General features: G+C 40.6%; 1 protein-coding gene across 2 annotated transcripts in view; it reads right to left on the reverse strand.

Annotated features, from left to right (window-relative positions):
• Window positions 1-17,223, reverse strand: part of LIG1 (DNA ligase 1) — a 502,345-nt gene that overhangs the window by 45,146 nt on the left and 439,976 nt on the right. For both annotated transcript variants that reach the window (XM_085616644.1, XM_085616645.1), the window contains exons 25-26: window positions 16,404-16,547; window positions 15,647-15,739 (exon numbers count right to left, since the gene is read on the reverse strand). In XM_085616644.1, the coding sequence (XP_085472770.1) occupies window positions 15,647-15,739; window positions 16,404-16,547 (237 nt within the window). The remainder of the gene's footprint in view (window positions 1-15,646; window positions 15,740-16,403; window positions 16,548-17,223) is intronic.

Genomic DNA, 17,223 nt, shown 5'->3' on the forward strand with positions numbered 1-17,223 from the left:
TGCCATCCCACCTTGTATGGAGAGCATTGCGATGCTTTATAATGTAGACAGAAAAGGGTATTTGACCAGGATCTTATGTATGTCCAAAATTATCTGTTGCTACTGGACTCACTGTATGTATCACATGCTTTTCTGTTTCTACTTCTAGGATTTATTCCTGTCTGGTTCTATTATGGTAGAGCCAGATCTCAATTAGTATCATCCAGATCGGATTATTCCATTTTATTTTGACATATGCATCTATGTTTCTGCTCACATGTTGCCACTGTTTTTGGCATACATGACTTGATCCAATATTATTAAGTTTTGAATATGGTTTCATATGTATCACATGCTCTTGTACTTCTGCCTCTAGGCTTCACTCCTATCTAGTTCCATTATAGAATATCCAGATCTTGATTGGTATCATCCAAATTGGTTTGTTCCACTTTGGTTCAACATATGCATCTATGTTTATGCGCTCATAGGTTTCTACTTCTTACAGGAGTATATGGCCAGAAAGATCTGTTGCTACTGGTTTCACTGTATGTATCTGATAATTTTTTTGTTGAGGGGCTGTCAATATAGTGGATCATCTACATTGTGGCCGTATATGTTCATAATGTAGATATCGGGAGACCCATTATTTAGTCTGGTAAGTAACCATCTGCCATTGGTGTCATGCTCTGAGGCGAATAGTCAATTTTAATTTCTTCGATATTATGGTAAGAACCCCATTCTACTTCCCCCATGCTTCAGAACAAGTGATATCAGAAACCCAGCCTTTCCTCATAAGGAGTCTTTCGTTGTTACCAATTTTAGTTTCTTGGAGTAGAACTATGTCCCCATCTAAATCTTTACAATAGTCTAATACTTTGGCTTTTTGACAGGGTAATTCAGCCCTTTAGTGTTCAAAGAGATAACATTTAGGGATGACATTGAGTCATCTGTTTATGTGCTGATGAGCAATTATGTATAGCAAGTTTGCATACACAATGGAATGGAATAAATTGGTTAAGTCGGGCCAGTTAAGTTGCTCAAAGGGGAAACGGAGGGAGGTATAGGGGAAAAAATAACCAGAAACTTAGGGGGGCCCATAGTAACTCCGTAGAATGCCAGAGTTGGGGTAGGGCCCCATTCCACCAGGGGCTTTCTGTAGGAGGCATGGTGAAGACTGTAGCGGGACGCAAGTGCAGCGCCAGGACCCAGCATCTCAGGCCGGCCGGATAGAACAAAACAAGTGGGGATCTACAATGATGAGTGACTAGCAACAAATATTAACAAATTGTCTGCTTTAAGCTGTCAAACATCATAAATCACAGCCTGGGCATATAAGTGTTTTAGAAGTAAAATGGAGTACACTATAGTACAATGCCCATATTTAACAAATTATACTAATTAGAACACGTCATTGATGGCAAAAACAGTAGGAACACAAGCGCATTAATATAGATACATATGATAAAGCAAAGTGGAATAATCCGCTCTGAATGATACCAATCAAGATATGGATATACCATAATAAAACCAGACAGGAGTGAAGCCTAGAAGCCGAATCACAAAAGCATGGGATATCCCACAAAGCTCAAAATCCATTGTGGGTGGGGTCTTTAATCTCCCTATGAATTCCATTCTAGATAACTACTCGCTTTTACATTAAGAATTCCTAGGGCACAGAAAGAAATGCTTAGTCTTTGCGTCTTACAGTCTCTTGGATGTGTGGAGACTACACTTTGCTAAGGGAAATGATTCTATTTTCTTCTCCCCACCCAATTCTAATTTCTCATGTATAGATTATCTACTTGTAGATTACTCTCTCCTCAAAGAAACTACTAATGTTAAGATCCACCCTATTCTCAACTCGAACCACGCTGCAGTATCCATGTCTATCAGATTTGTGTCTGACACAAACACTGGCAGAATTTGGCATTTAAATACAGAAGTCTTAGAGAATCAACAGGCAATTGAAATCTTTCAGCTTGAAATAGGTTGCTTCTTTAAAGAAATTAAGCACTCTTGATTCCCCGTTAATTCTGTGGGACGCATTCAAATATGTCAGAGGGCATATCATGAAACGGCGGGCAGCCAAAAATAATTAAATGAAAGAACATTACATAAGTTAGAGGTCGAAATTAAAAACGATGAGGCATTTAGAAGCACTTATTATATAAGATTAAAAACTTGAAATATACCTACAACACCATTGTGAGTATAAGGGCATATCTCAGTGTTCTCACACAAAAATCAAGGCAACTCCCGCTTCGTAAGAATGCTTGCCGCCACTCTTAAATGTAATAATTGCAATATCCAGCTATCTCACGTAATGGCTCATGATTGCTTACAAAAATTGAAAACTGAAGAGATACTTGTGGTCTTCAAGGACTTATATAGTAAACTCTATACTCAAGGGATGCTATGAGACATTCTGAATTTCCTTTCCATGGCCTTGGTATCTGATTCGGATAGAACACACATGAATCAGCCAATTGATACAGAGGGAATTGTTAAAGCTATAAAATGTATGCGGTCGGATAAAGGACCAGGATCAGTTGGCTTTCCTATCGCTTTTTGTAAAGTCTTTCCTTCCTCAATCATCAATCACCTTACTTTGCACATCTGGGCAAAATGTAAGGATTAGCGTCTGAGGCCACAATAGTGGTAATTCCTACAGAAGGGAAGGATCATTCTGAACCTAAAAATTTCCATCCCATCTCACTTTGAAATATGGAAGCAAAAGTTTTTGTGAAGATTTTAGCTAATAGAATCGAGTTTTATTCCCAAATTAATACATAACTCCCAAACCAGTTTTAAGGGTTGTCCTACCTGGGATAATAGCTATACATTCTGCCACATAATAGAAAGGTCCCGCCTTTTCTAACGTACAACAGCAGAAATCGCTCTCGATACCAAAAAGGCTTTCGATAAAGTGTCATGGCCTTTTCTCCACGCGGTCTTGGAATTCCCATAATCTTGGGCACTCATTCACAAATATGGTTATGGCTTTATATACCAACCTCAAAGCAAACATTAGGATAAAGGGTGCTACCGCTTCGTACTTTGACCTACATTAAGGTACAAGACAGGGATATCCCCTTTCCCCTCTAATTTTCTTACTCGCTACTGACCCAAAACTTAAACTACTTAATGCTGCTGCGGAGACAAGAGGTCTCCAATTTGGTAGCAAGAGATATAAAACCACTGTATATGCGCGTGATATTCTCATCTTCTCTGAAGACATCGAAACCACAATTCCAAGCATCACTATCATTCACTCATTCTCCGAGGTCTCTGGCTATACATTAACCAGAGACAAAATGGAGGTCTTTCCCTTACATCCGTTGTTCTTCCCCTCTCACCTGGGTGACTCAGGTCTTAAATACCTAGGTTTCTGGTTCAGTGGAGATCTAACAGCAAAATGCAATGAGTCAAACTAGAGCCAAAGGCAGGGATCTGCCATCTTTTTGGTACCTGAAGTTCATCTCTTGTTGGGGGAAAGCTCCAAATCCTTAAGATGATCACTCCAATAGTGAATTTCGTATCCTCCATGCTCCCATTAAAACTCTCAACCTCTTTCTTTCACAAAATTGATAAAATTACTTTGAAGTTCCTTTGTAGTGATAAGAAAGCAAGGATCTCTTAAAAATCACTTTGGAAAAGTCCATCTCATGGGGGTTGTTGTTTACCAAATTTAAACCTTTATCAATCTGCCTTCCTGGTGACCAAGGGTTACTTCCAGGAGCCCCCAACTCCCCTAGAAGGCTGGAAAAAGAACAAAGTATATGCTCGCCCTTTAGTACATGTTCTGTTACAACGTCGAAATTCACTATGCATCATTCCCAACACATCTTTACGGATACCGACAATGCTTTGAAATTACTGTACAGAAGACTGTCGGGCCTATTAATAATTACAGATGGGCCTCATTGTGGCATAACCCTAAAATTAAAACTGAACTTGGCCGGGTCACAGAACCATGGGCCACCAGAGACCTATATGACCCGCTTCCCTACTTGACTTTACAGTTGGGTTTGGCCTCTCCAATATCCACTTTTATAATTTCCATAAAATGAAGGTGAAACTATCAAAACTCATTCTCACTAAACATTCATTCCCTACCGTTAAGTCTTGCAAGATGGAAGCATTCAGCGCATATTGCCTCTAAAATTTATAAACTCTTATCGGAACCAGTCACAGCACAACCATCAATACTATATGTCAAATGAGCGAAACATTTCAATACGGACGTCTTTAAACATTACTGATGATCAATGGCAGAACATTGGTAAATTTGCAATATGCAACAATATCTCCCCACCTCTTGTACAATCCGGATTCTTTACAATGAACCAATTTCTTTGGACCCCAGCCAGACTTCACACACTAAACCCATGAGAGACTGACAAATGCTGGAACTGATAACAAGATCCTGAGTCACACCAGCACATGTTCTTTGAATGTCCACTTCTGGCACCTTATTGGCGCTCAATACAGGGTAGATTATCAGATATATGAAATAAGTTACTTACCTGTAACTGCAGTTATCTAGTATTTGTAGCTTTCATAGATTCACATGCTTGAATCATTCCCCGTCGCCGAGATGGGAGTCCCGGGTACATTTAGAAGGGTAATGAGAAGGGTAATGTCACAATAGACATAGAAATAAAAAGGCCTAATGTCTCATATTTAGTAGTATATCCAAGTCCTTATTTAAAAAAAGGACCAAACTTAAGAGAACCACCAATCAGCTGACACCACCCTCTAGAACTTTCCTGAAAGGAGCTCCAGATTTTCCTAAGCACCGTACATACCCATAGAGACAACTGAGAGTACTAATTAAGCCCTTCCAAGAGAGGCAGGTGGGTCGCATGTGAATCTATGAAAATTCCAATATTGGATAACTGCAGTTCCAGGTAAGTAACGTATCTCTTATCCAGTATTGGGGTATCTTTCATAGATTCACATGCTTGAATCAGAATAAAAAGCAGTAAGAAGCACATTTCTTCATATATATTAATCATACATGTACGAATAGTCAATAACTTTCTTGAGAATAAAATAGAAATACATACATACAAATATAAAAATGTATTTGCATATGGAATAGCAAATGAATAGTTTCCAATATTGGTATCACAAAGAGAAAAAACTGAGAAATGTGGATTAGAAGGGTTGGTGGGAAGGCAGGAAGGCTCACCTTTAGTGAAACAGATGTCTTAGCACCGCCTGTCCCACTGCAGCATCTTTCATCAATTCTGAATCCAAGCAATAATGCTTCGTGAATGTATGCGGCGTCTTCCAGGTTGCTGTTCTACACATGTCTGAGAGGTGCATGCCAGCAAACAATGCCATAGATGTAGACACTGCCCTAGTGGAATGGGCAGGAATGTTTGATTGCAGGGGTTGACCAGCTTGCTGGTGACCGAAGAGAATAGCACTAGAGATCCATCTAGATATGCTCTGTTGCGTTAAGGGAAAACCTTTCCTATGCAAGTGTTAAGCTACAAAAAGTGGATTAGTCTTGCAGAAGAATTTAGTTTTGTCTCGATAAAATTTAAGGCAGTGTTTCGAGTCCACAGAATGCATAGCTCGATCAGCAGCTGTTTGAGGATTTGGTAAGACGAAGTTTAAAACGATTGGTTCATCAAGATGAAAGTCCGATGGGACTTTAGGTATAAATTTCGGGTTCGTGCGAAGGATCACCCTATCATGTTTAAATTGAATAAAGGGTTCTTGTATTGTGAATGTTTGAAGTTCACCAACTCTTCATGCGGACGCAAAAGCTAGAAGAAGAGCAGTATTCCACGAAAGGAATTTTAAGTCAGCTCTATGTATCGGCTCAAATGGGTGCTTCATTGGTTGAGCAAGTACCATGTTGAGTTGCCATGTTGAAGGCAGAGATTTTACAGGAGGGAAGGTCCTTTAAAAACCTTTAAGAAACTGTTTTATCAGTTTGTTTGACCAAAAGGAAGAACCTTTAGAAGATCTTCGAAAATGAGTGATTGCAGTTAAGTGAACTTTGATCTAAGGATGAGCCAAACCTAAATTTGCTAGATGGAGGAGATATTGCAAGACTTCCTCCGGAGAGAAATTGAGGGGATGCATCCTACCAGACCCACACCAGACACAGAATCTTTTCATTTTAAAGAATAAGTGCTCTTGGTACTGTTGGCTCTAGCATGAGATTGGATCTCCCTGCACTCTTGAGGAATGTTTAAGTTTCAAAATTCCTGGAACTCAGGAGCCAAGCCGATAATCTCAGAGAGCCTGGATCCGGGAGCTGAACTTGTCCCTGGTTCATCATGAGAAGAGAGGGAAACTGCTTCAGAGGAATCAGCGGTCATAAAGTGTAGGAGATGGTGTTCCATGAACCAATGTTGGCGAGGCCACGCTGGAGCCATTAGAATTCGTTTGCAAGGTTCTGCTTTCATCTTTTTTAGAACCCTGGGAAATATTGGAATTGACAGAAAAGCATAGGCAGATACGCCAGACCACGCTATTGAAAAAGCATTCCCCAGAGATCCCTGTTGGGGATGCCAGCTTGCGGAGTATTGGTATTTGGGGTTGCCGTTTGTGGCACACCGGTCTATAGTTGTTTGTCCCCACTGGGAGAAGATTCTGGAGAGTATCTTGGTTCAACTCCCACTCGTGGCAGGTGTTCAACTCCCACTCGTGGCAGGTGGTCTGTAATCTGCTTAGTGAATCCGCTATTGTATTTTCCTTCCCTGGAACGTACTCCGCTCTCAAAGAAATTCCATGTTGAATTGCCCAGTACCAAATTCATTGAGATTCTTGGGAGAGAGATATAGTTCCTCCTTGTTTGTTTAGATCAGGGGTCTCCAACGAGTAGCTCGGGAGCTACTGGTAGCTTGCCAGTACCTTCAAAGTAGCCCTCTGAGGCGAAGTCAAGCCCAGTATCAATTTCAGAGAGTAGGTGCCTATTAAAGAAGGCAGCACTGATCATCTCAAGACACTAAGAGTGACAGCCAGCCAAACTAATCACAGTAACTCATAATAACACTCAAACACACATTGGGCTGGTTTATAGGACCAGCTACATGACCGTCTGTATCCAATCTCAATATAATTAAGCCACAAGGAGATTGACCATGTTGTAGTCCCACCTTTATCAGTCACAACATGTGTGTGACCAGTGCACCATCAAACAAGTATGGCAGCAGTAGCCTGAGCTGTAATCAGTGCTGACCTACCAAAGTGCGGGCTGTAGGGGTCAGAGTGAAAATGTGTCAGCTAGATGCATGATCAGCTCAAGACCTGATGAGAACAGGGTATAATCCAGACCAAAGAAAATTAAGAGATTCATCAACATTTAGGTGTGTGCCCATACTAAACTCTATTGCTTCCTGAAACTATGCCTGGTGCCAAAAACCGTCAAATATATATGCTAGCCCCATCATAAGAGTGTTATATTTGGCATAATTGTGTCCACTCCTGACATAATAGTGCCAGTGACATAATAATGGTCATCGTGGACTATTTTAGTATTTTTGATCTAGGTGTGGTATGCTGGCGGCCATCATAGACCTACTCTGAGCATGACTGGCCTATATGTACCTATTCCTGGCATATTAATGGTCATGACTGATATGTGGTCTTATCCCTGATTTTTCTTGTTTCCAGCCTTGGCATAACCCAGGCCTCCATTTTACAGATAGGCCTGTCCCTTATGGATTTACAAATATTAATTTCATGATTTTCTGATAATGCACAGAGAACATTCTTCTGTGAAAAAGATGGCTGGGATGATATCAGGTACAGGCCCACTGGGGGAGAGTGTCGACGTTTTGACCCTGGTGCAATGAGGGTAATTTATATCCTCTGCAGGCGGGTCTTCCTCAGGGGCTGTATCCTGACTGTACCTCACCCTAGGTTGCCTCCCCTCCCCCGTCCTGAGGAAGACCCGCCTGCAGAGGATATAAATTACCCTCATTGCACTTGGGTCGAAACTTCGACACTCATCCCCCAGTGGGCCTGTACCTGATATCATTCCAGCCCTGCCTTTTCACAGATGAATGTTCTCTGTGCTTCATCAGAAAATCATGAAATGAATATTTGTAAATCCATAAGGGACAGGTCTATCTGTAAATCTGGTGCCACTATGAACCACAACCAGTTTTTACTAAGGATACCAGAATGTGTATTTGATTGGTTATTGAATTTGCCTTTTGGATTCCCCTCCTTTATATCTGTCCTACCTCACAAGCACTTTCCTTTTTCACACTCCCCTTGGAGCAAATTCTTTCGCTATTTGGAGCACTGAATATGATGATCCGTTATAAAAGTAACTAAATAATTAACAGTCCCTATTGGAGCGATATTTTGTGCCTTTGTGTCTTTTGAGGATATACTTGTGTGCATTGTAAAGAAAATGGTGGTAAATTAATGATAGAAAGTTAATTCTATATGTACCAGATGCCCTTTGACTAATGAATGTTTTTCATAACTGAATTGTAGCTTTAAAGAAGTCCAGGACCATTGTTTCCTATACCAAGAAATTGTAACCAGCAGAAGTGAGAGGTCATGGACGTCTGGCGGACTCTTAGTTGTCACGCCTTTCGTCGAAAGGAAGAATTATTGTAGACAGTCGCAGGCTGTTGTCTCTGAGCGAATTGTGTCCTGTATTGCTGGCTGAAGGAAATATAGGAAGGAAACCTATATTGTTGGTAACCTCCCCTATAGGATGACCGACTTTTACCCCATGCACGATGAAAAGGTTTTTTTTTTAATACGGGAGGGTGCCCAAAGCTTTGGCCGCGTAAGTGACCTTTTTGATTCCCTGAAGGGCTTCATCGATATGGTTACCAAATAGTTTGTGTGTCCATCGTAAGGCATATCTAGAATTTTGGTCTGGACTTCAGGCCTGAATGTTGTAGTCTTTAGCCATCCTTGGCGCCATAGGACCGCAGTTCCAGCTAACTGACGGAAACCAGTGGAAGCAATGTCCATTGCGCAATCAATTATTTCTGAAGCGGTACGTTCGCATGCCAGTAAAACTTTTCTTGCCTCCTCCTTGATGTCTTGTGTGAGATCGTTGATGTAAGAAGCAATATCTGACCACATCGATCTGTTGTAGCGCCCAAGCAGCGCTAAGGAATTGGACGCTCGGACTGTCAATGGAGACATAGTGGAAAAACGTTTGCCGATGTTGTCCAGTCTCCTACCCTCCTTGTCCAGAGGTGCTGATAGTGGAGCTGATGGGTTCTTTGACCTGCGGGACAGGCAGGCGTGTCGTCAGGGGCTTTATATTTTTTAACCGAGCCTTGGTAAGCCTGGAGGAACTGTGGCTGGGTTTCTCAACTTAATGCCCCGATCCCAAATATAGTCGATAATGGGCATAGACCTGACTGATTTTTTTAAAAGGTTCCTTGAAATTGTAAAGGAAACAGTCTTGTTGGCGAGTAGGTATTGGAAGTGCAAAATGTCTGGCTGCTCTCTCCAAGAGATTATGAAATCCTCCAATTTCCTCTGGAAGTGAGTCTACTTGAGGTGGATGTGACGACGCTGGTGGAGGGATAATGCAATCATCCCACTCGTCTGGATGAGATTGTATATCCTGGATTTCCCCTTCTTGTTGTCCCTCTTTTCTTCATCTGTAGATGGAACTGCTGCATAGCCACTTGAGAAATAGGAAGGGGTGGAGGTTGACTTGGCACCACAGGAGGGGGTGAAAGCGCTGGGGCAAGAGATGGCGTGGACGTAGGAAACCTCTTTTTATAGTCCACCAACATGAATTGTAAATCAGTTACCAGACTGGAGTGAAGACAAACCATCCCTGGATGCAGTTGCTGCTGACGTCATTGGTCAGAATAGCACAGATGCTGGTTATAGAATTTCTTATCATCGGAGTCTTCCTAGTATTTAAAGTTCAACTCCGAAGGACTTTGTGCAGCCCCAAACAAGCTGTCTTCGTCCGAATCATCGTCATCCAAGAGATGAGTTGGTAATAAGGCTTGAACCCTACTATGAGAAGTTAATGAGGGTGTCAGTCTCGCTCTTTGAAATTTTGACTAGGAAATTACTTTTCCTGGTCTAGATTTTGGTGTCGTCGACGAGATCGTTGTCGGTACACACACTGTTGTCGAGGAACCGTCGACGGGCATTGGTATTAATGTCCCAGACGAAACTGGAGTAGATGACAATACAGTCATCGACGATGCAATGGGAGAAATCGTCCACGAGGGAATCTTCTACGGTAGACTCTTAGTCGACGCAGGCAACACTGTCAACTAAGCACTCGTCTTCATCTTCGTTGTTGGGATGGTAATCTTTGGAATCTTCATTGACCAATTTCTGAATATCTTTATCGTCGACGACAAAGGACCAAGACTCGTTGACGAAGACGTTGACTATGAAATGGACGCTGACAAGACTGAAACCGTGGCGAAGTTACTACGACAGCAGTCAGTAGAGGTCTTGTTGTCGTTTTACCTTCACCGGAGGAGTAGGAGGGTCTGAAGCGGAGTTCTGAAAAGATTTTTTGACAGAAATCAAACGCTGATGCAAAGGAGACGCTCTGGAAGGCAGATCTTGTTTTTAGTAGCCTCTGAATACTTTTTGTGGGTCTTCTTTGGAGGTTGCTGCGAGGAGTGACTTGGAGAGACTTCCAGTGGTCTTTTTTGAGGCATCTTTGAGGAGGATCTTGCAGAACCTTCGCTTTCCTCAGAACATACAGGGTCCTCCCTGTCTTTAAGCCTCTGCAGTCTTAATAACAGCCTCCCCTCACGGTCCTTTAAAGTCTTTGATGAAAATTCCTTTGGTTTGTGATCAGGATAGAGGCAGTAAAGGCAATCTTTGAGGTCATCGATGTGCAGCCTTTTCTTTCTGCAGGTACCGCAGGGCCTAAAAAGGCCTAATTTTTAGGTGTTTCCGACATGATGAAATGAGTGGAATTTACTCAGACAAGGGAGTTGAAAAATACCTTGAATCCAAGAGAAAAACTGAAGACAAGGATAATGAGAAGTTATGAGGAAAAAACTGAAGAGAGCTCAGTGGAGACTCCCAAGCATGACGTGCGGTATAAAAACTGAGGGACTGGAGCTCCTTTCAGGAAGGTTCTAGAGGGTGGTGTCAGCTGATCGGTTGTTCTCTTCAGTTTTGTCCTTTATTAAATAAGGACTTCGATATCTTACTAAATAGGAGGCCTTAGGCCTTTTAACTTCTATGTCTATTGTGGCATTACCTTTATAAATGTCCCGGGGACTCACATCTTGACGACGGGGAATTATTCAAGCATGCGAATCTATGAAAGATACCCCAATACTGGATAATTGAAATTCCCATATCCCTGAGCTTTCCTATGGTAGCTTTAAGTCCAAAGGCCTCAGAGAACACTATGAATCTCCATGCCAACAATATGGCCCTCTGAGATCGGCTTCTTACTATTGCAGTGAAAATTATTCTTTCAAAATGGAAATCATTTAACCATCTCTCACCATACCTGGTGGGCTTGGGTTTCATACTTCAGAGGGGCACATTCTATGCAATCACAATCCTCCTACCCAACTACAGTGCAGTGTGGTACTCTAGATTGTTTTATTGAGAAGAACACTAATGTTGGAGGACTTACCCTCACTTACACCTTCGGGTCTGGCTAGGCCAATGGATACTCACTTGCATATCTCATCCATTTCCCCACCACCTCTCCTCCCCCATACCTCAGGTTCATAGTTCCCCTCTTATTGTTCTCATTATAATGTAGGCAATACTTCATGACGATAAACATTTTCCCGTAACACATCCTATAGTGTGGGATCCCTTTGGTATGCATAGGCTTTCCTGTTTTCAGTTTCTATTTTTGGTAAATTCTGGTGGGGTTTTTCAGTGTTTAAGTGATTTTAATACCTTAAAAAACACAGTAGTTATCAGTGGTTACACATTTTCACGCCATTAAAAACTATAGAAACAGTGTTTTTCCGGTGTTTATGGAACATTTCGCTTTTATTATTGCTTGCTTTTTGCACCGGTAGCGCATGGTATATAGACAGTGTAAGTATAGTGTATATGAGGTCCAAATAGATTTTTGCAAATTAAATGTATTGTAGTACACCATACAATACTTCTTCAGTGAGTCTTTGGTCATGTGTGCTCGCTCTTTCCTTCCCATGTAAACTTCTGTGAAAAGGCCCTCTCAACATTGGCACTTGAGATGTGCAACGCCAAAACAGCCAGTAGACAATTTGTTAACTCCAGCCATTGACATAGCTTTCCCTGCCAATACTGGTTCACTTGAACATTGCCATTCTCAGGGCAGGTTCTGCATCATTTGTGCTGATCTGGGCGCTTATGCCTTCAGAGTTATTGAAGTGGTAAAAAATGAAGCAGCACTTTAGAAACTACTGAGGAAATTCCCTTTTACGGAAGGGATCTAGAACAGAGTACCAGAGTGAGGTTTCATTGACTTCAAATGCCATTGATGATGAAGGGACATTTCTATGCATCATTGCAAGCCATTTCTCATACATTGTAAAATAAAAGTTCCTGAATTGTTCTTCACCATTGCTTTGCTTACGAAGTGCCAAGCACTCTAATATGGAACATGTTGCAGTGCCAAAGTCACTAAAGGTGTCGCCCAGCCTACTCTCAAGGGGATGTTTCACATCTACACCAATTATGCTGAACACTTGGCAGACAAGGGTGTTTTCAGACTCTAGTTTTTCATTATGTCCACTACGGCAGTTATGTATTCCTGTAAAAATCTAAGAATGCAGTAGAGTGAACTTTTGTTTCACATCACTATCAATATGCGACCAAAGATCCTCACATTTCTTGCCTTTGGCATCATCACTCGGCAAAAATTCTGTAAACGGTTGCCACATGGATAATATAGCATTCATAGCCCCTTGGACTGAGAACCATCAGCTAAGGGGCACAGTTGGGATGACTCTTTCTTTGATGCCACACAAAGCAGAAATTAATAAATATTTGCGTTTTAGTTGCTGTGCATAAGAAAACACTGCACCAGAATGGACTAAAAAGTCAATAGCATTCCTCATTAACTCTGAAGATTGTAAAGATGCTTTCAGCATACGATCTAACAAGTGGCAAGGATCTCTTACAGGGAAGCACTTCAGCTCAGGTATCAATTTTGACAGGTCATCACACAACTTTTTAATATACGTAGCTGAATCACTGCAAATACAAACAATATCACTGCAATCTTTGTTGAACTATGAAAGAACCTTTTGTGCAGAGCATCCTAAGTGACACTGCGGTCCATGTTTTCCAAAATTCTAGTGTCATGTTTTAACCACTATCCCAGATGCTTGGTGATAGCGCTCTTTTCCCATATACTTGTCACTTTACCTTGCATTGAATGTTTAAAGCCTGAGGTGTTGGCAATTTGCCTACTATCAATACTGACTCACTAGAAACTGGGGGCTCATGTATTAAGGGTTTTTACCCTTTCTCTGTGGGTAAATGTGATGACACATTAGGAAAGATTCTTATGAAACCAGCCATTTTACCTATCAGTGAAAGAATCAAATATGATTGATATTTCCTGATTCTCTACGGTTTATAAAATAATTAAACAAGACCTAAAACATGCTTCTAAACTCTGCATCTTTAGACCAAAGACCACAGAACTGAAAAAAACAAAAGGAAGAAGAAACAATATTTTAGTGGCATCCCTAAACAAAAGTCAAGCAGAATAATGTTAGCCCAGATGTTCTTACTGCTAGCTTCTATAACAAAGTTACATTGTTTTGGCCTCTTCAGGAAGAAAAAAAAATGACTCACTCCTTTTTTCCTTTCTTTGAATGGAATTTAGTTTGTGGTTGTGCAGGTGTTTTTTCAGTGTTTATATGTTTTCACTGGTGAGGGCTATTTCTCTTCCAGTGGGGTTTTATCAGTTATTATAGGTTTAAACCTAAAATCGGACAGCCTAGGTATGCATAATCCTCTTTTTGTCCAATCCCACCTACTCATCTATGGTGGTAGATCTCATTTATAATGTTTTCTGCTATATCCATATATCCCAAAGTACTGTTTTAGTTCTGCAAGTAGGAATTCTTATAACAGCCATACGAAATTGTTTATCATATTAAGGATGATTGTATTACAATATACCTTGTACCGCATGTCATCTGATTGCATGTTTTCGCACTCAATAAAATACTTTGAACAAAATAAAACCAAAAAAAAAGTCAAATTGAAAAGAAAGGCTATCATACCGTGCAGCAAACACAAGAGGTGAATGTGTATAAAAAATAGTAATGGAAATCTCAATAAAATATTTGATTAAGATTAAAATTCACAAATAAAGGAAGAGTCAGCTAAATGTCAAAAGTACACATTTCTTGCTGCTTTGTTAGTCATTTTCTGCCAGGAGAAAGTAGTTCAAGGGACCAGAGGACCACTGTATATAGTCTGAACATTCTTGATAACTTCAGATTGTACTTTTTGGGCTAGACACTTGAAGACAAATGTACTGAAATAAATTTACCAAAAAAAGAAGAAGATCCTAACTATTTTAACTCAAAAATAATAAAATGTTACACTGATACTGAATTACATTAACTAGTGTTCGCAATGAAATTCTAATGTTTATGACTTTAATAAAGATACTGAGGATGGAGAAATAGTCTTACTGTTGATCAAGCTTATCGTATCCTATCCAAATATTATACTGGCAATAGATATTTCCTACACAGTTTATGATTGATTTCTAAAAACACTTTACGGAAAAGCAGCAATTCACAACTGGCATAATTCAACAATTGTCAGAACTACATAAATAGCAATACGTGAAATTAGTACCAACACCCAAATCTAGACTCCTAAAGTCCAACTTACCCTCTTTCACAACATCACATATTTGCAGGTTCAATGACTTTAGATTGGAATATTCCATAGGAAGGACAAATATTTATACACAGTCTACTTTTTTCTACTTCTGTTTGACCTATATTCTGAACTTTCAATCCTAAAATGGAATATTTGATCTGTGCACAAAGCTAGACTTCCTACATTCCTACTCAAAGCCCCTTCCTTCACCAGTTCTAAAACGCAGATGGCCATTATAGGAGTCAAGGTCAATATCTCTCCTATCTTGCATGGCACTATAAAGAAAACCATTAAACACCGATCTTAGATACGGTTCTATAAGACATCCTTAACAATGATTATGAGATGCTTCAATCACTATACTACTACTATTGGGTGTGCCCTACAATACAGCCATTGGTGCATTTGACTACTTCTAACTATTCTGAGTACCTTTAAAGGGAGACCCTCATTCCCATTGAAAGACACCATAATCCTCCTTTCTCACCCATTTTCTGCCAGGGACAATATTCCTCAACTCTTTGAATTTCAAAGGAGTAGGTTTAATTATAACCCAAAAAACATTACTAACATATATGAGCATCACTAATGCTTATTTTCTTATATACCCTTCTGCGCCTTCTTGTTTTCCAAGCAGCCTAGTGGTCATATTTGGAAATGAGCATTTAAGCAAATCTCATTACCAAGCTTTAGTAGACTGTGAAGCGGAGTAATCAGTACTTTGGCAGTGACCACTGGCTTGTGTGCCAAAGTTTAACCATCATATCCTATGCCCTGTAATCGAAGGCCAGAGGTCATCAGGACGGCTGCACCATGTGAGTGGACATCAAAATGAGATGCAAGGAGTAATAGTGTTACTCTGTACCTGAACGCTATTAGTTGCATCTTCTGGCTTTTTATCATCACGGATACGCAAGAATCGAGGGAACCGCAGAGAAATTCCCTTTTCTTCATCAACCTGTGGGATTAAAAAGATTGTGAATTGCCAGCCACCCTTGACTACCTAGTCCTTGGTGTACACTGCCTCTAAGTTGGGGAAGGTGTGAAGGGGACAGCTTACATTGCCTGAGCTGAAAATGTAGGAGTGGTGGACTAATAACCTTAACAACAAGGGAGAGTTAAAACCTGGCTATCGAAACAGGTCACGGTGTTTATACCATCCTACATCTCCAATACATGATCAAAAAATATGTGCAGAGTCTAAATATAAATTACTGATCTGGTCATTGATCCTTCTATCAAGCATCCGAACAAGCAATTAGTAAACCAGGGCATATCGCTGATGAAAAAGAGGGAGCGGACCATAAAAATACATTGCATATTAGTTTGTCTGCTTATAGCCTGTAAGATTCCAACATTCTAATTTGTACATAATTAGACATAGTCAATACGCCACCAAGCTACTTAATGTAACAGACAATCTCATTCATTACAGGCAGTAGTGGTGCGTTGTGTTAAGATTTTGTAGGCCACGTTGTTTTTTGCCACATGCTTGTCATGGAACAATCTCCAGCTGATATCACTTCAGCATTTTCGCTACTAACAAAGATCCAACACATGTACAAGAGACTCCGATTAGAGTCTAAAGCTACAGTCAGAGTCCGGAGCAAGCAAATACTCACCAGACCTAGAGCTGCCTTGTGCACAGGAGAAATGGAGAGGTCTGCACATTTCACCTCCCACACTTGCACAGCATCAAACCAGTGGTCTGGTTCAGTGGCACTATCCCATCGGTAGTAGCTCCGTGGCTTTTCTATCACCTGGTCCTGCATGGGGGAAATGAAGCACAATAAGGCTCAAAAAATCTACCACGCATTTTACAATTTCTTTTGGCTCTCCAAAGAATGTGCCCTTAAACCTCCAACATTCAGGGAGTCTAAATTTCTATTGCAATTAGGCTTCAAAATAGCAATTGCCACTACATAATTCAGGCAACAGGTCTGACTTGTATGATGTGGAATATCATATCAAACCTCATTTAATGGCTATTTGTGTTCTTTCGTAATATACGGTTTGCTTCCAATTTGACATCATGTGCCATGTTAAGAGCGCGGTGCTCTAACTCAGTCAATACCTATAATAAATGGTTTCAACTTTTCACCCAAACTTCCGAGTGAAAAAAATAAACAAGTTTAGGAGAGGTCAATATGTAGAAGATATCTAGTACTTCGTTTAAACCCGAAATAACACCCCACCCGAGCAAAACAGGATAATATCCATCAACTTGTTAAATACGGAGTGCATGCTCAATTAAGAACGCAGGAGCATTACAGGTTCATGGCATAAAATGAGATTTGTAGCTATCCAGGTGATATCCTGAATGACATGACATGTGCTACAAATACCAATTAACTTGAGCTGCATCCAGTAATTAAAGACTAGGGTGATGGTTCCAGACCGATTTTTCTGCTACAACAATGTTAATCCCTTACAGAGCCCTCG

This window comes from Triturus cristatus, chromosome 7 (assembly GCF_964204655.1).
Source record: "Triturus cristatus chromosome 7, aTriCri1.1, whole genome shotgun sequence".
Classification (NCBI taxonomy): Eukaryota; Metazoa; Chordata; class Amphibia; order Caudata; family Salamandridae; genus Triturus; species Triturus cristatus.